The 26,426-nt window shown below is 40.7% G+C and overlaps 2 protein-coding genes across 5 annotated transcripts in view; both read right to left on the bottom strand.

The window, feature by feature from the left end:
• The window catches only part of si:ch211-266k8.4 (uncharacterized), an 88,266-nt gene that overhangs the window by 29,841 nt on the left and 31,999 nt on the right, over positions 1-26,426 (bottom strand). Inside the window, exon 11 of the mRNA XM_063910633.1 lies at positions 507-602. Coding sequence (XP_063766703.1) covers positions 507-602 — 96 coding nt within the window. The remainder of the gene's footprint in view (positions 1-506; positions 603-26,426) is intronic.
• Positions 12,827-17,036, bottom strand: LOC134858964 (uncharacterized). 4 transcript variants are annotated; one of them, XM_063875220.1, is made up of 6 exons: positions 15,936-17,036; positions 15,127-15,186; positions 14,608-14,994; positions 14,166-14,309; positions 13,839-14,076; positions 12,827-13,541 (listed from the first exon to the last, which is right to left on the bottom strand). In XM_063875220.1, the coding sequence occupies exons 1-6, from the start codon at positions 16,602-16,604 to the stop codon at positions 13,186-13,188; spliced, it is 1,854 nt and encodes a 617-aa protein (XP_063731290.1). In that variant the 5' UTR covers positions 16,605-17,036; the 3' UTR covers positions 12,827-13,185. The 4 variants fall into 4 exon arrangements, with proteins under 4 accessions (XP_063731290.1, XP_063731280.1, XP_063731298.1 ...); XM_063875210.1 differs by having other exon boundaries at positions 14,608-15,186; XM_063875228.1 differs by lacking the exon at positions 13,839-14,076 and having other exon boundaries at positions 14,234-14,309; positions 14,608-15,186.

Raw genomic sequence — 26,426 nt, 5'->3', positions numbered from 1 at the left:
CATAAACCACTCACACTTACTGCGGTCTATCCAAATGCTGTGAAAATAAAATAATGATTACAAAAGATATGATTACAAGGACGGTACTATTGGATATACTTACTAGAAGGTTTATTTTCTGATGTAGGATAAAGCTTCTCTGGCTTCCGGTATTGTTTAAGGTCTTGCATCTTTCCGGTAACCGAAGACACACAATTTAGTTAAACTATAACTGAGGATTATCTTGTAACAGAATTTGGATTTAATTTACTGTTAAGCAGGCTCGTACTTGTCAGGGTTCTTCATGCAAATCTGCCCTACATTGAACCTGCTGAATCGATAGTGATTTACTGCCAGTGACATCTTTCTTCCTGCATTAGCTGGAACAATTCACCAGTCAGGCTAAGATATATGGATGTGCGGTTTAGACCTGTTGCTTGCACTAATGTATTCCTACCACACCCAAAAAATGGAAGTAAAGGTTTGAGTACACATGTACTGTACAGGCATAGCATACACTTACTCACCTGCTGTCTTTTCTTCTGAAGGTGGTGACACATTTTCTTTTTCTTTACCTCCGCTGACTTGGGTTGGTGGTGTGGCTTTGTGTTGTTGACTCTGTTCTGAAAGAGAGACCAACACATGTTTCCTCAGGATACGCAACTGCAACTAGAAATAATTAATGAAATATCCTAGTGAAATAAAGTTCCCAGGAAGTGCGGCGGCCGTTGAAGCAAATTTTGGTAGTTGTTGAACGGTGGTATAGCAACTTCCTTGTCAACGGATAGCATTTGGCCCAAAATTACTTTTTCCCACACACTTAAATATGGGAAGAGACATTTGTCAATTAGCGAAACCTTTTGATTTATGTGAATCAAGAGTTATTTTACCTTTCCATTCATTTGACTTAGCAGAGAATGGATGTGTCATTGCAATAGGAAAGGGGAGTTCAAGGAAAACTACAATTCTCATGCTCTATGGGCCCAGTGGATGCCAGAGACGAATGGAAGATTTTCAACATCCAGGGAATATCTGGGTATTTTTGTTATGAAGATTCCACATTTTTGCTTTAGGCTCTACTGATCAACTCTCTTTGGAACAGACCCATCCGCCCAACGTTGATCCAGTTCTCTTTATACATTTATAATTGAAATGTTGCAAGTCGGTGATGTAGGTATGGACAAAAAAGAAGAATGCGTATGGAATAAAAACAATATGGTTCTGGGTCTGCTGTATCAATTTTTATCCTGTCCACCATGAGTCAGAAAATGCAATAGGATCAGTATTACATTGTTGGAATAATCTTTCAAAAATAATGTTTTTAAAAAGTATTTGAAGGACTGCATTTTAAAGAGTTGACAAATCAAACAAATAATACCACACACTTGTAGAATCCCCATTGAGCGTTTTAGTATACTGTGGATCACTCTTTTAATGTTCTGACCTGATCTGCTCCCACAGAAGGCAGTACAAAACAAGTAAAATCTCTTGTACAATACTTCCAAGTAAAAAATAGACAAAATTAGAAGTTTCTGAACAGAGTAGGGCCTTTAGCATCTCAAGAGACATCATTTTTACCCGTTATGAAAGCAGTCAATTGAACATTGCTCTGAATCAGCTGAGAGTATAAATCAAATGTTATTTTGCTAACAAGTTCGCCTAAACAACTTTATAAGTTTATCATATGTCACTATTTTTCCTCTAGCTACTCACTAATGCTTCCAATGGGCCACAAATATTAATCATCGCATCTCTTACTTCAATCAATTTGTTCACTCAGGTAGGAAACTTTGAAAGCTGCATTAGTAGCTATTTAGGTCTGGTTTTCAATCATCTTGATATTTATTATTAATGCTCTCCTAAAGATTGTACAGTAAGTCCTGAGATTTGCAGTCCATGCTAATAATGTAAGGCTGACAACTAGCGTGTTAATCGATCAGAGTTCACACTAGTAGAATCAAAGGTTTTCCAAAGAGCTTGGTGCAATTAGTATGTCATTAACCTGGAGCAGTGTGAGGTCGAAGTGTGCAGGTTTGCGTCATGTGGGAGGCCATGAGGTGATGTTGACTTGTAATTTGTTACAGTGCGTATCTGTGTTTAACACAACCTTAGAAGGATAAGGCTTCTGCCAAACAGGAAGAGCCAATGATAAAGTAGAGTGTCTCCCGGACTAATGCGAGGTCTCTGCAGAGTCCTGAATAGGGTTATCTTTGATGTTAAAGTGACTCCATTTCCCAGACACACCTCCCCCCCCCCACACCTCTTATGGCCCATGGCTCTCTCCCTCATGTCTCTCCCTCCTTCCTTCCCCCCCCTCCGATCCATCTCAATCACTGTCAGACATCGGTTAAGGAGAGGTTCCCTTCCAAATGCCAACTTCAAAACACGGACGTGTCACAGCATGTCTCCAGTTTGCCACCCAAACACTAACTGGATAAGAACATGTTTAACATTCTGAAATAAATAAAGACTGGAAATTGGTCAGGTATAAAATGTGTTTACTGATTTTGAATCTACAAATGTCAAATGAAACCTCTTTTAGAAACTCCATGTTTGTCTCAGAGGAAAGCCAGATGATACGCATCATATTTAACTTTGAAATGATAGGAAGTATTATGTTTTTATTGAGGCAAAATAGTCACACACAAACACACTACGGATGTACTAGCTCACCTGCAGAGTTTCTGTATGAGTCAGAGCTGTAATGAGAAGGTCTGAATGACGATATATGCGTGTTTGTGTGCATTTGCGTGATTTATTGCTGGCTCTAAGCCCTGTGCAGGTACTCCTCGTCTGAAGCCGCCACTTTGTGTGTTTGATTTTCACACAGTCTAGATGCTCTTTAAAGAACTTCTAGGAAGAGTCTAAAAAGTACAAATAATCATTTAAGTAACTGATAAAACAATATCTCAATGTCCCATGCATTTAATAACTGTTCATGGTCACTTACACCGTACAGGGTCACAGGGGGACTAAGTCTTTTCCGGAACACATTAGGAAACACACCCTGGAGCCAAATAATTTAAACCCACATTATGGCCCCTGAACCACCATGCCACTGATACATTCTTTATTAAAAAAGGAAAGCAAAAAAACTCCACGTTGGGTTCTTTGGGGCGAGTAGAGAAATTCTTCTTCAGATTTTTACATTTGTGATTGTGCCAGAGTACTGCAATGCCACACTGCATTAGTGTTTGTCCATCGCTTTAGAGCAAAAACTGATCCACCAATGAAAAACCTGCTCAAAGATTGGGGGTCAACCCTTTGAGCAAATCACTGGAATTGTTAGCGTTAAATCAGAGATTCACGGTACTAAAATTGAAAAAAAGGTTATACTAAAGCACTCTTTTGTGCACCAGTTAATCCTAAAATGAAATGTTTGAGTTTAATCCCAGAACAAACACAAATCAAAGGGTCTTAAACATTTTGACTTATCTATTGTTACATTAAATATGTGTTACCTTGTTTCCTGTCTTTACTTTTAGTAATAATAAAGTATCGTCGTATCGTAGTATGAGGAGTCTAGGTTCACAGTTTCACAGACACTGGCAGGGCTTCTTTAACCACTGACAGAAACTGCTAACTGCGAAAGTTACAGTGGTTTGGACAATAACAAGAACACACGGGTCTCTAGGAAACACCACCATGTAAGGAAGAGGTGACGGAAGGCCACGGAGAAAAAGGCTGATGGACATAATGAGGTGGATGGGAAAAGCAGTGGTAGAGTACATGAGACACTTTGGAGACGGGTGGTGATTTCATCGAAGTGCACCAAAGGTTGTGGGGCTATAGAAATGACCTGACCTGAGGTTCATGGCAGATTATGAAAGATCTAGCAGTAAGAGAGGCACAACTTCTGTCTTGTATGGAGTATCAAGCTAGAGTATATTCTTTAATAGGGTTATTGAGGGCATATACTGTGCAGAGGTCGATATGTGTCCATCGGTAGAAATACTGTTTCCTTTTTGAGAGATAAATTCCAAACCTACAATATCTTTCCTCCGGACAGAAAAGAAAAGAATCACAGAGTGAAGATGTTGTGATTGTTGCATTGTTAGAGGGTAACACAAAGGGTTGCATGCAAACCCACCTCACGTTGATAGAAGTTTAAACTGAAAGAGAAGTCTGCCCTTACTTTAAAATGGAGTCATAGCTTTAACAATGCAAGAAGTGATAACTCATTTTAATTCAACAGAAACTGGCTTGACATCAGAGGAACTGCTATAAATGCTTAAGTCATTAAATCTGCCTCCATCAGCTTTTTGTTGCACAGGTTGTTGTTTAAAAACTGCCACCACTGGTATGAGAATACAAATGCTTTTCTGAAGTGGTAGGGCAAACTACATGCGCCATCTTTATAGATTTGTATTGATTTTATCTTCAAAACAGTAACAAAAAAGCAGTTTGAAAGCTTAAGTCGTAATGTTGTCTTTGGAATTATTAAGAGAGGATCATAGGCTTACCTTTGAATGCTGTCAGAAAATCAAACAAGACTACCAAAGAACACACACACACACACACACACACACACACACACACACACACACACACACACACACACACACACACACACACACACACACACACACACACACACACACACACACACACACACACACACACACACACACACACACACACACACACACACACACACACACACACACACACACACACACACACACACACACACCAGATTTGGCATTGAAGCAGGTGTGATCCAATAGCAAGATGGTTTCTAGTTACACCATCAGTGGATCCTTGTCTTGGTCTGTAGTGTTCTTCACATCCACTTCATCGGTCCTCTAGTCCAAACCTCTCAAAATATATGAAGAATATATAGATAACCTTGCATTACTAACAATAAAGTATTTCTACATAGGGCAAGTGTTGCTCTATATACTGCAACTGTTTTTGCCTTTTTCATGAACTTTAGAAGTAGGAAACGTTGAGTCAGAAACCCTTACTCTTCAACAAGCAGGTCACCACACGCACAAATCTCATTAAATATTTTACTAACTTGTACTGTACTACAACATGCTGTACGCAGAGTACAACATAGCTAGGTGTAGAGAAAGTAAGACAATTCCAGGTGTAACTCAAGTCTTTTTTAAGACACAGCAAAGCCGACTTATCTCCAGGGTAGTCAGGACTATATGAAAACAGATTACATAACACAAACAGTGATGTGGTAACTTTAAGCTACTAAATTAAAACAAATGTTCATAGTCACGACCAAACAGTGCAGAATGTCTGTGTCGGTGAGCTCAGCTCCGGGTTTCCTCTATGACTCAGGGATATAATGAGAAGGTATGAATGACAGTGTGCATTTTACTGGCCACTCTCTCTCCCATTGGGTCTCTGATTGTCAAAGTCAGGTTCAGATGACAGAGTACTCTGCTGATTCCTCAGTGTCCAGGAATTAATGCTGATGACACGCAGTCTTTTTGAAGGTTGTGTTTTGGTGTGTTTGGAGCTTTTGCCGTCCTCTGGGAGCTGGCAGGGCAGCACACCTGTAGCCGGGGTTGAATAAGCTCTGATGTAGGGCTGGCCTCAGCAGATCCCGAGGGCCGGGAACTCACTGACTCTGCTCAACGGCAGCTTTAAAATGCTGATTATTCACATGGGGGAAATGTAGACAGAAACTACACTTGTGCTGTGTCACAATTTGTATACTTATTTACTCAAAATAGCCAATGTAAATACACAAGTGCGTCAAATGCAAAGTATGGACTCATTACGGTCAAAATGAAAGTGGCCCGTTAAGTTGCGACTACGATTTCTCTGGGATACACAGCACACAGCAAACAAGTGTGTTTTTCTTTCACTATTTAAAACACGTACACCTAAACTGATGTCGAAAAGAAGCCAGCGTTTATTTCATTAGGTTAATTGAGTAGTCTGTAATGACTTGCTACCACGTTAGCTAGCTAGTAACCACATCTATTTTCAGACAGCACCACACGGTTGCTACAATCGAGACAGCATAAGAAACAGTATCAGATATAAATCTACATTCATAATCATTGGGTTCATAGACCTAATACAATACTCAATTGGATTCACAGTAGCCACGCTGATGCGGCAGTTCATCCCGGTTTGACTGGATGGAATAATCTTTTGGCTTGTCTTTATCACAGAACAGGGGACAACAGTGAGAGCTAGTGGAGCTATTTGTTATTTTAGCCTACCGGACATGACTCATCAACCTTCCTCTGCCCACTGTCAGATCAGAGAACAGAAAGGAATGTTTAACCTTTACTAATGGGTATATACTGCAAACAGATAAAGAAAAGAAAAGTTTGTATCAAGGAAAGAAAAGTATAAGGTGGGAGAGATTGATGAGAGGGTCAGGGGGGAGAAGGAAAATTGAAAAGAGGAAATGATGCAATAATTCCCAGATTTTTATGGTTAAAGATAAACTCATGAAAAGGGTAAATAAAGTAGGACTGTGAGATATGACATCTGGCACACAGTCACCAGCTGGGTACAGTATCCACACATTGCATGTCCCAATAACCAATGAAATAGCTCATTAAAATGATCAACTTTGTTTATGTACCCTAATATCTCGTTTCAGTATTTCTCTATATTCTTGATGTTAGAATACTTTATTTGTTCTATTTTTTGGTCATTATCTTACAATTTATCTTATCCAACTGTGTTCGTGTATAATATATACTGACCAAAGCAAATTCCTTTGTGAACACCTAACCCTTTTTCTGGTTTTGTTTTTGAAAATATTTGTTTGCATTGCACTACATGTTAGTCTAGTTTTGTAAAAATGTAAAAATGTTTACACATAACATTGGTTTAGTTTTGACATACATTCACATTTCTTTATTAGAAAGTGTAGCTGGGTAGGTGTAACTAGACGTTCAATCACCAAAAAAAAGGTACGAGTTTCTTATTCAGGTGGGTTCAGCGACGTTTACACAATGGGTGTGGACATGTAATTATTTCAGTCAAACTCATCGCTAACATCAAAATTGTTGATAGTTCAAAGCCCTCGGCAGCCGTCCAATGACATCTACTCTAACCCACCCGGGTGAAATCAAGGGTAATTACAATGGAGAATGAACCAGCCAATAGTGATGGATGCTTTTAGCCTCAAGAGAGTTTCTCTTAGAATTTAAGTTTGGAACTTTTCATTTGGTCGAAATTCCATTTTTTTTAATGTATTAGACTACAAAGTGGAGACTAAACTTACTATGTACTAGAACCGATTTAATATTTGCGTGTCAATAGAGAGAGAGAAGGAAAACCTATCCTACCTGTAAAGTTTCTTGATCATTCTGGCACACAGACAAGCCCATTTGACCCAATCACACCCATCTTCAAACTCTACTTTCCTTTCAATCTCAATTTAATAACGTGATCGCATATTGCATGGTTGGAGTTGCTCTGGGGTTCTCAAAATTCTGTCTGCCACACACAAGCTCGCAAGGTGAAAACAATACAAGTGATGCTGTCATTAAATGGTCATTAAAAATAGTCAGGGGGTGAAGACAAACAGGAGACTGAGGAATATATGGAGGCAAGGATTATGAGTAAAAGGAAGGGGATTTCCAGTGTGCTGTGGTCCACCAACAAAGGAAAACACCCAAGCTAAGAACAAAGTTACCAAAGAACCTGAGTCATAGGGACTTGTCCACATTTGTTCTTGCAAAATGGTGCTCGGGACAGCCTCATGCAAGCTTTTCATAAAAAAGGGATATTTGACAGCACTGAGACATGAGTACTATGAGCTGGAGAAGGAGAAGGAGAAGGAGAAGGAGGAGAAGAAGAAGAAGAAGGAGAAGGAGAAGGAGAAGGAGAAGAAGAAGAAGAAGAAGAAGAAGAAGAAGAAGAAGAAGAAGAAGAAGAAGAAGAAGAAGAAGAAGAAGAAGAAGAAGAAGGAGAAGGAGAAGGAGAAGGAGGAGAAGAAGAAGAAGAAGGAGAAGGAGAAGGAGAAGGAGAAGAAGAAGAAGAAGAAGGAGAAGGAGAAGGAGAAGGAGAAGGAGAAGAAGAAGAAGAAGATATTTCTTTCCCCACTCTGTAGTGTTTACATACACATTACACATAGGGAGGATGTACATGCACTAACACAACCACACACATGCAGAAGAGGTGGCAGAGAAGGGAGGCTGCCAGGGAGCAGTTTCAGGGTTTGGTGCCTTGCTCAAAGCACCTCGACAGTGGCTCAGGAGGAAAACTGGCACCTCTACAGCTACCAGCTCACTACATTTTTTTTGTAGCTTTTATGGGTTCCATTTTCTGTAGTGTGTTATATAAGTTTTTGTGCATGTAAATGGTCTGCAGAGGCTAGAATCCCAAAGATCCGTCCAGAGGGACTTTCTCTCCCACACATGACTATTTCTTTCAGCTAGCGCTCCAACACATTGTACATTGTATTGAGGGATATCTTTAAGCCGTTGACCAATCACGACAGAGCCGGACATCGAACCAATCAGAGCAGATTGGGCTCTGGTTCCAGACAGAGGGCGAAAAGAGGTGCTCCAGCACAGGCAGTTTGAGCCTTTTTAAGACCTTTTTAAACATAAAAGCTTGTACATTTTTCACAGTAGAGGTACAAAATAAAAATATGAACCTTAAAATGTGCATAACAGTGCCCTTTAAGATAAAACATGATACCATATGCCTTTAATGAGTGCCTCAGAACTTTTTGCAATACTAACTGTAACAAAGGAAGTCCATAAATCATCAAGTGAAAGAAGGGCCTCAACCTGTTCAGTTCCGATCATGCCTTTAGCTCAATGTCAATGAAGGCACTAGATCAGGGGTCTCCAACACGTCGCTCGCGAGCTACCAGTCACTCGCCGCCCCCTTCAAAGTAGCTCGCCAAATAGTCTACATTTAAACACAAAGTTTCATAATATGCACATTTCATTTGTCTCTTGTTAAGCCAATTCTAATTTCCATCGAATTGAATTCCCACATATCCCGCCCCTTCTGACATGAAGCTATTATTTGCCAATCACTTTAAAAAAGTTATGCGACTGTCTAATTTGATTGGCCGTGATACCGGCATAGTTCCTAAATTCAGTGATGTCGGCAATGACGTTGGGTTAGTTTTGTGAAGTTAGCAGGCTAACGACCATGACCACAAAAAGAGGCGGAAAACATACTTTTTTCACGAGAATTAAAAAATAGACTTTTGTTTCACAAGTGTAGGACAAGTGTGTTTGTTTGATCTGAGTAAGCTTGGCAGTCGGTAAAAACGCATGTGCACCGTCTCACAGGACTTTCCAGCCGGTAGCAATCTATGGAAAGAAAAGATAACGGAGCTGAAAACACAGCTACAACGACAGCAGTCTCTTTTAAGCAGACCAGCACAGAAGGCTTCTGCTTGTACAGAGGCTTCGTTTAAAGTGGCGCACATCCTGACAAAACACAAAAAGGCCTTCACAGATGGCAGTGTTGTAAAGGAGGCCATGACCGCGGTGGCTGAAACGTTATTCGAGGACCAGAAATGTAAGACAGAAATTTTGTCTGCTTTTGCTGATGTACAACCTGGTGCAAATACAATGGCAAGGAGAGTGTCTGCACTGGCTGTGGATGCGAGAAGACAGTTGGAAACTGACCTTAACCGGTATAAATGGTTTTCAATTCAGAGTGATGAATCTATTGACGCGAGCAATACAGCCCAGCTGGCTGTTTTCATCCGCATGGTTTTTGATGATTTCACTGAATTTCCATTAAAAACTACAACAAGGGAAGTCGATATTTACAATGCCGTGAAGAACTACTTCACGGAACAGAAGATCCCTGTTGAAAAGCTGGTGTCAGTAACCACTGACTGAGGTCATCCCTCTGGATTTATTGCCCGATGCAAAGTGGAAAACATTAGATATTTCACGAAAACGTATGCGTGATCATCGTACTGTGAAGAGATTCGTGGCTGATTCAGAGCAGAGACAGGTTCGTGCAGATAAAGGCGTTATAAGGAAGGTTTCCACCAGACAAATTCATCGGATTAGGAGAGCAGCTGCTAAAAAGCCATTACAAAGCAGCCAACAGGTATTTGAAGTCGCTGGTGCCTCTGGAGTACAGCGAACCTCAAGGTGTAGGATCCTCCAGAGGTTTGCAGTTGTGCATAAACCTACTATTCGGCCACCCCTAAACAATGCTCACAAGCAGAATCGGTTGCAGTGGGCTCAGAAATACACGAGGACTCATTTTCAAACAGTCTTGTTTACTGATGAGTGCCGTGCAACCCTGGATGGTCCAGATGGATGGAGTAGTGGATGGGTGGTGGATGGCCACCATGTCACAACAAGGCTTCAACGTCAGCAAAGAGGTGGCGGAGTCATGTTTTGGGCCGGAATCATGGGGAGAGAGCTGGTAGGTCCCTTTAGGGTCCCTAAAGGTGTAAAAATGACCTCGGCAAAGTATATAGTTTCTGACTGTCTTCCGTGGTACAAAAAGAAGAACCGTGCCTTCCGTAGTAAAGTCGTCTTCATGCATGACAATGCACCATCTCATGCTGCAAAGAATAACTCTGTGTCATTGGCTGCTATGGACATAAAAGGAGAGAAACTCATGGTGTGGCCCCCATATTCCCCTGACCTCAATCATATTGAGAACCTTTGGAGCAACCTCAAGCAAACGATCTATAAGGCTGGGAGGCAGTTCACATCAACACAGCAGCTCTGGGAGGCTATTCTGACATCCTGCAAAGAAATTCAAACGGAAACTCTCCAAAAACTCACAAGTTCAATGGATGCACGAATTGTGAAGGTGATATCAAAGAAGGGGTCCCATGTTAACATGTAACTTGGCCTGTCAAGACGTTTTTGATTGAAATAGCTTTTGATTTCAGTAAATATGACCTCCTGCAAATTCAACAAAATGACCATTTTTAGTTCTTTACAACCTATACAATGTTTTGAAACTCTGTTGTGCATAATGATTTGGAACAGTGCATTTGGAGTTTTCATTGGGTGGGTTGTTCAATAAAATTCGAATTATACTCTAACGGTTGATGACTTGAAAAGTATACTGACTGTCATTTGCATCGACTATTTAGGAAAATCTGGGAAAAATATCATTTGCATAATAATTTGGAACGCGGTGTACATACCTCTGTCAATCTTCCTTTTCTGACATGAATGTCATCAAATCTATGTTCAGAACAAGACTGACAGATGAACATCTGAAAGATTCTATACGAGTGAACCTAAGTGAGTATATTTCAGCATACAGCTCTCCTGTTAGCTCCATGCAGTGCCAGGTATCTCACTAACTAAAGGTGCTTGACTGAATATGTAGGCTAGTGAATAAATTACTGAAAGTCTGATGTGGACAATGGAAAGTAGTTATGATTGTTTGTCATCAATAGTAGCGTATGTGATTTCAAAGGTGTGAGAATGTGAAGAAATGCATGCACAAACTGATAAGTTCAACCTTTATATTTGTACTAAGTGTGAGAATTAGAGGTCAGTGTTTTGTAAATGTTACGCAAAAACATATCTGAGTTTATCAGTGATAGCTGAAAAGATAAAGAAATGCAGACATGCCTACTGATACATATTTAGTTACATTTCTATATGTTGACAGAGTGTGAGCATTGGCTGCCTATTGGCAAAATGTTCATGCAAAAAAATATGTTGTTGAAAAGAGAAATAAATGCATTGACATTGTGATGCCCCTGTGGGTTTATCTGGAGAGGGTGTGGCTGTGGGGTGTCTAACCTTGATTGCAGTAACTCAGGGCAACTGGGCCAGATAACCTGTAGCTACTTAAAGTCTCCCTGACACACTAATTCTCGCCTGTGCTGTTCTCTGCTCCTTCCTGCAGGCACCCGGTTTTGGGTTTAGTATGCGGTTACTGTACATCTCAACACCCTCACACATACACATCCATGCAACCCGTTGTGTGATCAGCCCTCTCCTCTACTCCCTGTTCACCCACGACTGCGTGGTCACACACAGTTCCAACACCATCATCAAGTTTGCTGACGACACGACCGTCATTGGCCTGATCACAGACGGCGTACAGAGAGGAGGTCAGAGCCCTGACATCTTGGTGCCAGGACAACAACCTCCATCTCAACGTCAGCAAAACAAAGGAGCTGATTGTGGACTACAGGAAGAGGCAGAGAGAGGCACACACACCCATCACCATCGACGGGACTCCTGTGGAGAGTCAGCAGCTTCAGGTTCCTCGGGGTAAACATCAGTGAGGACCTGACATGGACACATCACACCAGGGTCATATCCAAGACGGCTCGACAGCGGCTCTTCTTCCTCCGCAGGCTGCAGAAGTTCAACATGGACTCCAGGATACTCTGCAACTTCTACAGGTGCACCATCGAGAGTATCCTGACTGGCTGCATCACCACCTGGTATGGCAGTTGCACCGCCCTCAACCGTAAGACTCTACAGAGGGTGGTGAAAACTGCTCAGCACATCACCAGGACGGAGCTGCCATCCATGGAGGACCTCTACACCCAGTGGTGTAGGAAGAAGGCCTGTAGGATATTAAAGGACCCCCATCACCCCAGCAACAATCTGTCCTGTCTGCTGCCGTCTGGCAGACGGTACCGCAGCATCCGGACCAAGACCACCAGACTCAAAAAATACATATCTGCCATATACATCTGCTATACATAATATATGCATCTGTCTATACCTCCTCATTCAACAGTGTAAAGTATTTAAATTACTGTACAGTGTATTTAAATACTTTCAATGTATTCCACATATGTATATATTTCACATCCTTCAGGGTGTCTGCAGGTTTTAACAAGTGCAATTTTAGACTTTTTTAGACCTTTTTTAGACCATCATGGGTTAAATTTAAGACCTTCACGAAGTATTAAAAAAAAAGAAATAACAAAGCCAGATTGCCGTCAATTTACATTTATTGTCAATGAAACAAACATATTATTTACATTATTTACATGCTTTTAAGCTCTGCACTTTTGGTGGCAATTTCATCCCCCAGAACCTTAAGCTGGGAGAGCTTGTCTTTGGCAGCCCTCCTCAGAGCATTTGATTTTGAAATCAGATGTGCCATTTTGCTCCCAGCCTTGCCCTCTGCTTGCTCTGCCAACTCATCTGCCTCTTTGCCCAGGCTCTCAGTAACTTTATGTAGACTGTCCCTCTTGACTTTCAGGTCTTGTAACTGCTCCTCCGCGTGTGCCCTTTTCTTCCCTTGTGTCTCTGTCTCCTTCTTCTTCCTCTGTTCGTCCAAATGCACACGTTACCGTGACCTGGCAGCCATGACAGATTTCATTAGGTCAGGTGTAAGTGGAACCTTGGTAACGCCCCCATGTATTGCAACGTAGTCGTAAACAAGCCTGTGTGCGACCAATGTTTCTTCTTGCATATTCTCCGTCTCGATCTCTTTGTTCACTGAGAAGCCTCTCTCTACAGACGCCTGACCATGAGAAAGCAGTAAAAGGGTCTTGCAAAACGCCCAAAGATCTGGGTATGCCTTGCCGATGAAGCCATGAAGGAAGACATCTAGCCTCTTTTGCATTGGCTTGAAGGAGATGAAATCTTCATGCCTGCACTTCACAGACAACGCAGCATCGAACTGTTGGAGAATGGTGTCCCCTGAGACAAAAAGATGTAAAAATAAATTTACTTATGGCTTCCATTTAGTCATCACCATTGTGGCTTTCCTTACAGCTCTGTGGGGGTACAGTCTTTAAACCACACAAAACGGGTGCATGGAAATGATTTGCTGGAGTAACCTAACTTAAGAGATCTACACTCAAATATATTGTGATCATATTTTGACATACAATAAATACTGATCAGTTGCTAAATGCAGATGCTAAATATAATATACAAGATTATCTGAAAGTGGCACGCATAATTTTCCTCAGCCCTTTCTAGAACTCCTAGTACCAGCACAAACTCCTCCTGCCAGCTGCCTGTTGAGCAGAAATGTCTGCACAAGTCCCTTCATCTTTGCCTTGCAGCCGTCTGGATCACTGCTCATCACTGTGGGGTCTAGACAATCCATCTGCCTAACGGTACTGTACTTAAGAGGACTCTTCTCCTGTACTTTCTTCACCATGCTTGAGAGTCCTTGCATGCAGTCCCTTTTAAATTCAAGAATCCTGAGGTCTGAACTTTTGCTGTTCTGTACAGAGAAATGCGAAAGGAATGTAAGCAAAAATGCTGTACACATGGGCTTCCCCCTGATAATCTTTGACATTAAGCTATTAGTACCTTGAGGGCCTCCTCAGCACCCAAGCCAATATCAACACAGTGCACCGGCATCAAGATATTCTTGTCACCTATGTCCAGTTTGGTAAGCTGGGCTGTGGTGATGTCCTGCAGAACCTCTCGTTTCACGAAACGACGCATCAGACTCTGTTGGACGATAACAAAAGAAACATTTCAATTACATAATTACTTTGCAAAATACTGTGTACCATTTTGACTGTTGTAGATTTGCTGTGAATGTGTCTTTGTTCACAACTGTATTTGTTTAATTACAGGCCTACATAATGCTTTACTTTTGAGCTGGCGGTGTAATGGGGTGGGTCGGTGGGCTGGCATCATAACCACACCAAAACTCTCAAAATCAATATAATGCAATCATAAAATCCATACATCCATTTCATGACAGTTTCCTAAATAATGTTCTGCTCATTAGAAAAGGCATTACCTTGATCAACTCTGCCAGATCTTTGCCTAGGTAAGGCATCACCGGCTCCTCAGTCTGGTACTTCCTTAAAAACGGATCAAATAGCTGGGCGATGCTCCTGAAAAACTGCAGCTTAGGTAGAGTCAGGGGATCTTTCTGGGCTTCTTCGATTACAGCAAAGCTTCCAGTGCCAGGATTTGGAAGCTCCTTTCTCCTCACAGCATTGGTGTACACCAGCATAGATGACCAGATATCCAACGCTCGTATCACGACAGGCAGGTTTACCAGCCATCGGTGCCCACACCATGCCAACGGGAAGCGGGTAGACCTGGTGGTCTTCTCGTAGTCCTCTCGTCTTGCGGGAACATTATGCAACAATGTGTGCAAGGCCCTGAGGATCTTGTCCACCTGCCACGAGAAGCCTGTTTTAAAGGCATGGTGTACGGTGTGTAACCCGCAGCTACCAACAGATATGAGCTGAGAACCAGCGTACAGGTCAGCATATTCCGCCTGGAACAGCTCAAAGAACTTAAAATTTACATTTGGACCATCCATTGAGATCGAAATCAGCTTGCTGAGGTCCAGGTGGCCCGCACATTCCTAAGGGAAGGAAACAAATCAACCAGTCAATTAAATTAGCATATATTTAAACAACAAAATCACACACACAGGCAATAGTTATGTGCAGCTAGCATACAAATAAGTTATGGGAGCAGAATGTAAAGGTTGGCCAATGAAAAGGAGGCATGTACAAATTATGATTAAGAGAAGGCAATTTAATACACAGATGTCCTCATTCATTCTCTCACACAGCAATTGCAGAGCACTACTTCAGAAAATGAATAAACCAAATCTCCCAATGATCAAAATATTTTCACTAAGAAACGTTTGGACATGGTGACAGAGACAACTGTATATGCGGATCAGACGCGCAGCGACACACCTTCCGATTTTAAATGGAGCCCCTTTTCATAACAGGAGATGAAATCGTTGGTCGGTCTTTGCATTACTTTTGGGATCATAAAACTACCGCAACACGGAAGTTGTATGATCCCTGCCGTACTGCAGAGACCGACGAATAACATACATCCCCAACAATGACAAATCAACTATGCTGCGTTACGCAGCAACCGACATCTGGGGCCATGTTGTTGTTATGCAACAACCGGTGCTGGGGGCAATGTTGCGTTACGATAAACCCGGTGTGACAGCTGGCTACCCCGTAACAAGATGTTACTCCAGATGTAAGAAACGCAGCGATTGGCCAAAAGTACTTCTATTAATTTTAATCAAGAGTGACATTTTTACGACCAATCAGTGGATAAAAATAATACAAAAAAAGCACTTACTTTGATCTCCTTCAGCAAGTCGTTTGCTGTGGCATGGCCCATAAATTGTGAGCCCAGGTACCGGGACTGTACCTGGCCGTCATCCCAGTACCTTACCTGAAGGTCCAGTTGCTTCCTCTTTGTTGCGTGGTTAAGACTTTCGTCAAACATAATGACGAAGGGCCCGGTCACCTTTGAGATAAGCTCTTTTTTGACGAACTCTGCCACTCCAAATCGGAGTATGTACGACGTCTTGTCTCTCCCGCATTGGAATGTTTTGGCAACTGTGGAGTCGGGGAACATCGCTTGGAAAAGCTCTCCGATGCCGTCATTGGATCTGCATGACTGGTGTTTAGCCACTGTGTTAAGCGCCCACAGAACTTCTGCCTTCATTGTATCAGTGGAGCCCAATAGATCACGAATATTACCCGTATTATTTATTAACGACGTGCTGCTTGCTACTGAACAGAACAGGGCAATTCCATGGGAATTGCGTGCTGCATTTGCCGACTCCTGGTGTTTGCTGGATTTTGTGTGAGACTCCAGTGCCTTGATGCCCAGGGTCCCGAGTTTAAGAGTTCTTTTGCAAAACGTGCAGTATGCCTCACTGTCATCAGCGGGAACGCGTTTCAGCCAGTCTGCAAATTGCCCTATTGAGAGCCAATTGTCGTTGAATTTACATTTACCCATCCTTTTTTTTAACTTTCTCCTGCCATTCGGACGTTATCCTACTTTGTAACTATTCCCGCCTTGCTCGCACACAGAGAATCAAAATACTTGCTGCTGCATCCTGTGACGAGAGTACATTTCCGTTTCACATCTGTAGTTTTATTATTGTACGTTCCACTAACAGCACATGTCATGTAGAACTACACGGACCATAACTGCCACCATAACAGAAAAAGAAAAAAACAGAACGGCGTGGAAAAGGACGTAAAAACAAAACAAACCAAAAAAAAAATCCTTTGTCGATATTTTGCATTGAAACGTAGGTCTTAAATTACTCAAACCCAATTTTAGACTTACACTGCGAAATATCTCTATATTTTAGACTTTTTTAGGCCTTAAATTGAAAATGTGTAATTTTAGACTTTTTTAGACTTTTTAAGACCCCGCGGACACCCTGATCCTTAAACCTTTATTGTTGTTATTGTAAATATTCTTCTCTCTTTTTGCACTATTTTATTTATCTTATTTGCACCATGTATGTGGAGTTGTTGGAGGAGCATGGGATATAAGCTTTTCATTGCCAACATATACGTTGTATATGCTGTGCATTTGACCAATGAAACCTTGAAACCCTCACCCTGCATTTACACTACTGATACCAATGACGTCCACACCTCATCCTTTACTCATTTGTGCATTTCTTTAATTTAGTTAATTTGACTTACTTAAATAAACATCTTTTGTTACCATTGATATGGTGCGTCTCCCCCTATGTTGTGGCCTTTTGAGCAAGGTCATAACAACATGCATACACATTGATGAGTTTAATTTGAGTTTTAATGTTCTTACACAAATAGTGAGCCTTATTCGGGGGATTTAGATGCGTGTGAATAAAGTAACACATGATATAAAACACAAGTAGCTCTCCGTCATTTTTATTCTCTAAAGGTAGCTCTCAGAGAGAAAAAGGTTGGAGACCCCTGCACTAGATATTATGTCTGTTATAATACCTAATCCAGACTATAGACTCACACCACAAACAAACTAAATCATCATTATGGTAAAGTATTCCAAAACATTTCGTTCAAACCACTTGCAAACGTCTATGTCCTCAGGCAGAGCAAACACATAAAACAATTACGGTCAACAGTAACACCCAAACTCTTGTACCTGTTACTATGTACTCAAGAGAATCAACACAATTAATGTTATTAGTATAGATGTCATAATCTTTCAGTCCACAGCTGAATTATTACTGTCATTGTTTTTTGTCTGTTTTCGACACTGCATGTGTGGGTGAAACTGACACAGACTGTCTGTCAATGAGGTAGTGCGGTATGTTTTAAGATAATTACTTTTACGTTTTGTATCTCCACAAATAAACATTACTTTTAGGAATGTTTATGCGTCAATGCAATCGGCAGGAGTAAAAAGCTAACGTTACACTGTAAACGTTCAACATTACTGTCCCATAACTTTGCATCACCACCGCTTAGCTGAAAGCAGCTAATGTTTGGCATGATGATGTTTAATACTCTCATTACGTTACATGTTCAAAAAGCTCTTTATTCTTCTCATACTGTCTGTGCTGCAGCACCTCTTTTCGCCCTCTGTCTGAAACCAGAGCCCAGTCTGCTCTGATTGGTTAGCTGGCCGGCTCTGTTGTGATTGGTAAACTCCCTAGATGTCCCACCCGTTAGCTTATCACGTACAATTTGGAGGAGGAGAAAATATGATACCATATGCCTTTTATCCTCATGAGTACATTTTTCCACTACTCACTCTTAATAGGGAAGTCCTTAAATCATCAAGTGAAAGAAGGGCCTCAACTTGTGCAGTTCCAATCTTGACTTTACCTCAATGAATGCAACAGCTTTTACAGTATGTCTGATAAAATATTTAATCTAGACAAATTAAGACTCACACCACAAGCAAGCTCAGTCATCTCACATTATGTGTAAGAATTCAAAACCATTTAGTTCAAACCACTTGTCTATGTCCTCAGGCAGAGCAAACACATACACCAAATTACAGTCAAAAGTAACACCTACGCTAATGTTCTTTACTATGGTCTGGGTTTGTTAGTAGGTACCCAAGGGAATCAACATCCAATCTTGCAGACTATATGTCATCATTATTCAGAAATCAGCTAAATTATTTCTGTAATACATTACACAATACACAGTCCGTCAATGAGCTGGTGCAGTAACAGTGCATTTTTAGATGATTATTTGTTGATAAGTTTTGTTAAGCAGGATAATCTCCACATGCTCACAGTACTTCTTGGAGGCAGATTTTGAAGCGTAGCACAATTGCCAGAATGGAAAACCTATTGTTAGGCTATAAAACAAACTGCAGCGATAGCATGAATTGCCACTAAGCTAAGGGGCGGCTAATTTTTAGCGAGATGACTTTTAGTACTCTCATTTAGCCACTTGTTAGCAACCGCCATTTTCACGACACATAGAAGCTTCAGAAATTCATGAATAGGGTATTCACTGATGTATTTAATGCGGTAGAATAACATTTGAAAATCTCTGAAGCTTGGGTAACCATGATTTAATTTTGGGCATCAAACCAAAAAAAGGGCATTAACAATTTGATCTCAAGATGAGGGAATTTTAATGTTAAAATGCTAACTCATTTCCAAGTTTTAGGACTCATTCCTGCAACACTATTGGTGTTTCTGATTACAGAATGCATTTAACATATTTCTGATGACTATCAAAGACAAACACTGAGCCTTCAATGGAAATAAAATGCAGCAACTCTCACTCACACACACAAAGCTCAAAGAAATGAGAGGTTCCTTTAGTGTGTTGGTTAATCAATGGCCTGACAGTGTGAAGGCCATGACAGGGCATGGTCAAGAGAAAAGAAGGAGCAGGGAGGGAGTGTGTGAAGACGACAAGAAATAACAGCAGAGAAGAAGACGAAGGCAAGGAAGCAGAAGAGGGAGGGGGAAGGAGAGTTCAGAGGTGAAGAGGTGGGTTTAAGTTTAAACTGCTAATTTAAGTTAGTGACGCATCAAAATGGACACCAGTTCTAAATGTTTGACAATTAACACAGTATCTAAATTTAAATATGGAAGCTGCAGGTGACACGCCTCCAACATCATTAAGTGTTGTGTGGAAAAGGACTTTAATTGGCAGTTGCTCGTGTCACAATGGAGCAAAGCCAATTATCACCTGACGTCACTATTTAAACAACGTGACTTTGTTTGGTTGTGCTGTTAACAATTACACCGGTTGCTTTCCTGTTGCACTTCTGTCATCACGTACAGTATATGCTCAAGGAGTGTTTGTTGCCATGGAACATGATTTAAGACTTGACGTATTAATTCACACTTCCAGTAACCAGCGGCAACAACAGTTTACAAATCAACTATGACTGAGTGATAATAAATGAAGAGATCACTACATGAAGGACATGCTTAAACGTATGTGCACTTCACTCTGCATCGGCCAATTGGATCACTCCTTCCTCACTGCTATTTGGAGCCAGATACCCCTGGACCAAAACACAGCTGTTTGCTCTGATGGCTTCAAAATGGTGGAACAAGCTCCCCATTGATATCTGTACAGCAGAAAGTTTACACACCTCCTGTTGCAGAATGAAAAACCAACTGATTTGATTGCACCAGGGCCAATCGTTTTATTTGACTTTTATTTGACTTCTGTACGTAGTACTTCATTTGAAGCCAGTAGAGTAGCACTCACAAGGGCTTGGCCTATTGAAAGCTAATGAACTTACAGGATTATTGCTATTTTAGGTTGCATCTTCATGGCTGCACGTTTTATGAATTGCTTTGGATAAAAGAGTAAGCTAAATAAAATGTAATAATTTAAAGTATTAAAAGAAAATCTGGATTTTTCAACAAAAAAAGAGCAATGCAACCAAAAACACCAAACAAAAATAGGTTAGCAGGTGCATCAAGGGAAAGGAAGATAACATCATTTTAAAGAATTCATATCAGTAGATGAGTCCATTTGATTTGTTATTATAATATACAGTTATATAGCATATATATAGAGATCAAGAGATATGATGTCTTTGCCTTCCATACACTGATAGGGCCCCATTCTGCCACTCCTTTAAGCTGCACTGGTACAGCACAGGGAGAACTGAATAGTCAATAACCTACTTTAATGAAAAGATAACAGTCTCTGGTCCATATAAATTGCATTGTTTGGTGATTGGACTCCTTACTTTACCCTCCCTTTACCTTTTAATTACAGTAAAGAAGACACATGCATTTAGGATGTTTTACATTTCCTAGTCCCTTTCCGCCTGTGATTGATTTGAAAAAAGTGCATAGATTAGAAAGATGAAAAAAGGCATTCATGAAATCTTGCTTTATTGCATGCTCTGCCTTTCTGTGATCATCTAGCTCACTTTTCGTGACATTAGGATAATTATGAGAAGGCAGACATGGCACCTTTCGGAGAAGATACATTTTCACTGCTTTTGGTTATGGTAGAGTTCGAAATATCAATACAAAACTATTTGGCAGCAAAATACTTTCATATAACCATCCATTAAAAAAAAACTAGACATACTAATGTCATGGAAAAAACATCTCTTAAAAAAATAAATAACTGAAGCCTTTTTGGGGTTTGTTCCTCTACTGAAATAAATGAAATAGGACGAAGATAGTCAAGATGTGGGAGAAAGAGAGACACAATAGAAGGGAGTGGGCCTGTTCCCCCCTGACCCCCGCTGACCTGTGAGTTCTGACCCCCACCACACCCTCTTAATACGCCTTAAGGCAGGGGTGTCCAAACTACGGCCCGGGGGCCAAATGCGGCCCGCAGGCCATTTTGAATCGTCCCTCTGCACATTCTAAAAGTATGACGCAATATGGCCCACAAATTAAACTTCTGCTTCTCATTTATTGAACTTCTCAAATATATATGTTAACATATATTAATGAGCCCAATTTTCAAACAAATTCAGTCATTTAGAATTTAAAAGAGTTTCTAACAAATCTGAGTTGATAAAAAAACCCAAAACTTATTTCCATAACCAGCTTGAAATGTAACCTTCATATTTCCTCTTATTATCAGCACTCTGAGGCTTCTGTTTTAAGGGATGAGCTGCAACAGAATAAATGAAACCCTAAACACAGACGGGATGTAGGCTGTTGTTTCCTGAAAGCGTTTTCAAGTATTGCGCATTATTCTCCTACATTCGATTTGTTTTGCTAACTTATAACTTAACTTATGAGGCGATATTCACCTCTAGAAGAGCCCAGCTCTCCGTATATTGTTCTGTATGTGGCCCTCGGTGAAAAAGGTTTGGACAGCCCTGCCTTAAGGCCTACAGCAAAGGTCCAGCAAGCACTCCAAAGGCTGGGGTACATGAAGAATGGCACTGAGCAACAAGTAACACAAGACATGGAAGGCTGGAATGGCATAGCATGGCCTGGATTTAATACTTTCAAAGCAAGTAAGAAAAAGGAACAAATGAGAGAAGGATTGAGGGATGAATAGAAGCGTAGGGGAAGAGAGAGAGTGGGAGGACAGGAATGGAGCTAAAATAGCCCGATATTTCTAACGTGTAATTACAGCTGCCAAAACGAGAATGATGAGCAATCTAAACAGAGTCCTGGGCCTCTAATTAAGACTCCGTGAGTTTAATATTTTATTGTGTCATGTTACGGTTAAACACATTTAAATGAAGATAAGCTCTTCGACTCTGTGAAGGCCTGTCAAGAAGCCTCTAATATAGAGTGGTGGAAGGATGATGTATTTCTTTAAGCCAACCCGGAAGTAAGCATCCCAAGGGCTCCCAGACAAGAAGCAATGGGATTTACACATTGGAATTCAGAATATTGCAGAAAATAAGACTTGACTTGAGGAACCGGGAGGGGTAAAATGCTGACTCATTACTGGGCTGTGGGACTCATTGGATCTGTGTGCATCAGAGGTTGCGCTAGACTTTTTCATTGTCCGTCATTTTGACGGGCAGGGTCGTAAAAAATCCGTCATTGTCCATTATTATCTGTCATTGTATTTTAACTTTTAAATGGTTATATTAGGCCTAAGCCATAATGCTTATATTTAATAGCCTCAATTGTTTTTTATTGACTTATTGTCATAAAAAAATAATTCACAGAACAAGCGTGTTTTAATAATAATTATTTATTATGCATTTCTTTTCTGACGATCAGAACTTTTCAGCTGTGAAAACATAGCGGCTGTGCCTTAGAACGATGGGCTATTTTAGCCGAACGAAGTCAATTATAGTGAAAATACAAACAGCTCAAGCAGCTCAAACTTTCCTTCTTGGCCGCATGGATTTGAACAGTGCGCTTGCCTGCGTGTAATCAAAAGTGTCAATGGATTCTGCTGCCGAGGCGATTGACATTAAATGCTGCGCCTTTGCCTCCGACAGACGACTTCTCGTGGCGGTTTTTATTTTATTTTGAAGGCTGAACCCCCGCTCAGCTGCAACACTAGACACTGGGATAACCAGCGCCACCTCAGCCAACGCTCTAAAATCGGGAAACATTTCCCCTAGCGAAGTGATGAGCAGCCGACAGGAGCCCCTGAACGAGGGATTTCCCGACCCTGCCAGCACTCTCTTCATCGGGAGAAAATCCCTCTGCATGCGGTACAGGAGTCAGCGAAGTGACACAAACGACTCAATGCATCTCTTTTAAATAGCAAAATTACGCCCACATGCTTTCTGCAGATGATTGAGAAGGGGAAACAGCCCACTGAAACAGGTAGATAGCCTACACTACTGCAGCCATAGGCTACATCTCAGACTGTGCTAATGGCACAGACCGCTAATGGTTTTAAATCGGAGCATGGCTTTGAGTGCGATGGAGCTGAACTTGCGCAGCTGGCTACAATGTATCGACCCACTGAACACCAGAACAGCCGTAACGTCGGCTCAGATTGAAAGTTGGTGTCGGCAATGAAGCTTATGCAGAGTAAGAAAACTGTCACAACTTGCCTGGTATTTCAATTGTGATTTTTATTGTGTTTATTATTGGTAATGATCATTGTAAAAATCTGTCAAAATGACGGACGGCCTTCAGATTTTTCCGTCATAGCTAAAAAATATCCGTCAATGACGGACATTTGTCGGTTAACGCGACCTCTGGTGTGCATGCTCGTGTGGTTCTGAAGATTGTGTGCATTTGTTGTGGAAAATAATACACGGCTTATACTCAAGTACTGTACTTAAGTAAACCATGTTATGTCACTCTATACCATCAACTACATTTTGAAATGCAATATTGTATTTAAAACTCGTACAACTAATGACAAATGTAATTACTAGTTACTTTTCAAGTTGCTAGATAATACTGAATATGAAAAGAATACTAAATAAACAATGACATACAACCCTTCAAGCAGCAGTATATCAAGTCATTCTATTAACATACCTTTACATGCTGAGAAACATTAATGAAAGAATAGAAATATCCAGTTATTTAATTTATATACATGATTCTGAAATGGGGCATCAAACATAAGTACTTTTATACCCATTCTTTTGGTCTCTAGTAAGATTTTAAACGCAGGATTTTGACAATCTACTCTTGCTAATTGTACTTAAGTAAAAGATCAGAGTACTACTCCCACCACTGGCATTTGAATACAATGATACAATTGTGATGAAGAAAAGGTTGAAAAAAAAGTGATCAACAAACTCTGTCTTGTCCAACTCAATTTCTTTTATCATTCTTGATTTTGTTTGCTTGAAATCTCCCACAAAATATTGTCAAGCCTTTAACAAATGCCTTTTATGTTTTTAAGTATGTATTTTTCATCTTAGAACTAAAAAACACTAGTTTTTAGCTTCGTTTGGCAAAAAAGGACGACCCAAATTTAAAATGATATGCAAATCATCACAATCTCCTCCTCAAATTATGCCCCAGATTTGACCAAAAGTAAACATGATTAAGAAAAGTCTATTAATTATGAAGATCGCACGTTGCCTGCTTGATTTCGAGAGTTCTACTTACAACACACAACAGTGTACCATATGTTACCCTTTCTCCCTCACTTGTACACATACAAACACACACGCAGGACACACACACAATGCTTCTCCTTTCACCTCAATTATAAAGCAATACACACACACTCAGGGATAGCCACAGGGGCTCCACAGGGTGTAACAGAAGAATATAGAGAGGAAGAGAGGGTAGTGCTGGGAAACTTAGAGAGCTCACACACGCACAGAGAAAAGCAAGCAGGCAGGAAAGCCTTTAGGGATCTAGCCTAGAGGACACGAGGAGCTTGGTATGAAGACAACACTGCTTTCCTTTCTTGTCCTCTAAAAACATTTATCTTCTTACCCTCACATCTCCTCTGCTACCTGCGGCCTCTAATCCCATCATCTAACAATGCCCAAATCACAAATAATTAATTCTCCTCCTAATTTTCTCTAATTAGGGCCCATATTTAAACAAGCACAGAATCCCTAACCAGCTGCCTCGTCTAATTTGAAAAGGGGAGATGAGGACATGCTTTTGTTCTCTTGCTGAAGTTACTGTCCCCCCTATTTTCATAATTTGGTGGAGGAAAAAGTTCTAATAGCCAGAAATGAGTGAATGTTTGAGCACGTCCGGTTCACATGTCTCAAAGTCAAGTTTTTGGTTTACAAGCTCAGTAGATTTTCATGACAATATAAAATAAGTCAGTAAACACCCCAACGGTGAAAGTCTGTGTCTGTGTTTTAAAAAGTGATTATCTGAGACTGCCAATCATCACCCAGCTGAACATTAGACACCTTTAGCTTAGCAATGAGAACATTATCCTGGTGTAAGTATTATAAAGGCAAAGCAATATTCCAAAATTGCAATTGAAATGGCCATTGTTTTTTCTCGAGGGACACTACCAGGATCACTACATAACTCTTTTGCAACACATACATGGAGACAACAAAGTTACAAAAGTTTTGTGAAGAAGAAAAAGGATGCTTTTTTCATTGCATATATCACAATTTAATCTGCCGATTAATCGCTGATGAAAAACTCTACATTTAAATATGAAAATGACCTAAATGTTTAAAGATGCCAATTCATTTTGATCTAAAAAGTAAAATATGTCCCTCTAAAATGTAGCGTATTAAAAGTATAAAGTGCTATGCAAAGAAAATAGTCAAGTACAAGAACCTCAACACTTCCCTTTAAGTGCAACACTTAAGTAAATGTACTTTGGTTCATTACACCACTGAGAACATAACTACTTCTCAGTCAGCAGGAGAAGCCAGACATGCCTCCAGGACATTGGTCCACTTCCTGCAACCTATTAACTTGAAGTTAAGCAAAATAACTCTCAACGCACAATATTTAGGTCATTTAGAGGATAGTGCACAAACAAGCTGAGGGTGTGACCCTCAAAGAAGAAGGAAAGAAGAGCACCTATACAAGCACCTCAATCCCCTGTGTCTGTAGGAACTCTGACTAAGTAACTCCAGGTTTTACAAAGTGAGATAAAGAACTTAAAAGGGAATAGAAATGGAATATTTTAAAAGGCTTAAGTAACCAAATTATACCAGTAAAGGTCCCACTCACAAGAGGTCTCTAATGAGGGGTTGTAGGTTAGCCAAGGGCTGATCAGGCAGGTGGCATTCCACTTCAAGCATCAGAAACAAATGAGATGGAGAGGGAGCGGGGGGTTCACAGCAAACCTTCACAAAGAGCAAAGCTTACTAGAAAGCACGTCCAATTGTAGGGGTCACAGGTAGGCCAAGGGCCCACGGCTAAGGTGCCTTATCCAGGTTAGAAAGGTGACATTCTTGTGGGACTAATAGATGCAATACAGCCCCAACAATGGCCTCCGACCAAAAGACTGTAACAGAGATGACCCAGATATATTC

Source organism: Eleginops maclovinus, chromosome 2, assembly GCF_036324505.1.
Source record: "Eleginops maclovinus isolate JMC-PN-2008 ecotype Puerto Natales chromosome 2, JC_Emac_rtc_rv5, whole genome shotgun sequence".
NCBI lineage: Eukaryota > Metazoa > Chordata > Actinopteri > Perciformes > Eleginopidae > Eleginops > Eleginops maclovinus.
This window is presented reverse-complemented; position numbering and strand designations above follow the sequence as displayed.

Excerpts from the sequence above, each read along its gene's own strand:
- LOC134858964 (XM_063875210.1), bottom strand. The coding sequence starts at position 16,604 with ATGGGTAAATGTAAATTCAACGACAATTGGCTCTCAATAGGGCAATTT. Across the intron at positions 15,187-15,935 it reads ACTTGCTGAAGGAGATCAAA|GAATGTGCGGGCCACCTGGA; the intron begins GTAAGTGCTTTT and ends TCCTTCCCTTAG. Across the intron at positions 14,077-14,165 it reads GTGCTGAGGAGGCCCTCAAG|AACAGCAAAAGTTCAGACCT; the intron begins GTACTAATAGCT and ends TTCTCTGTACAG.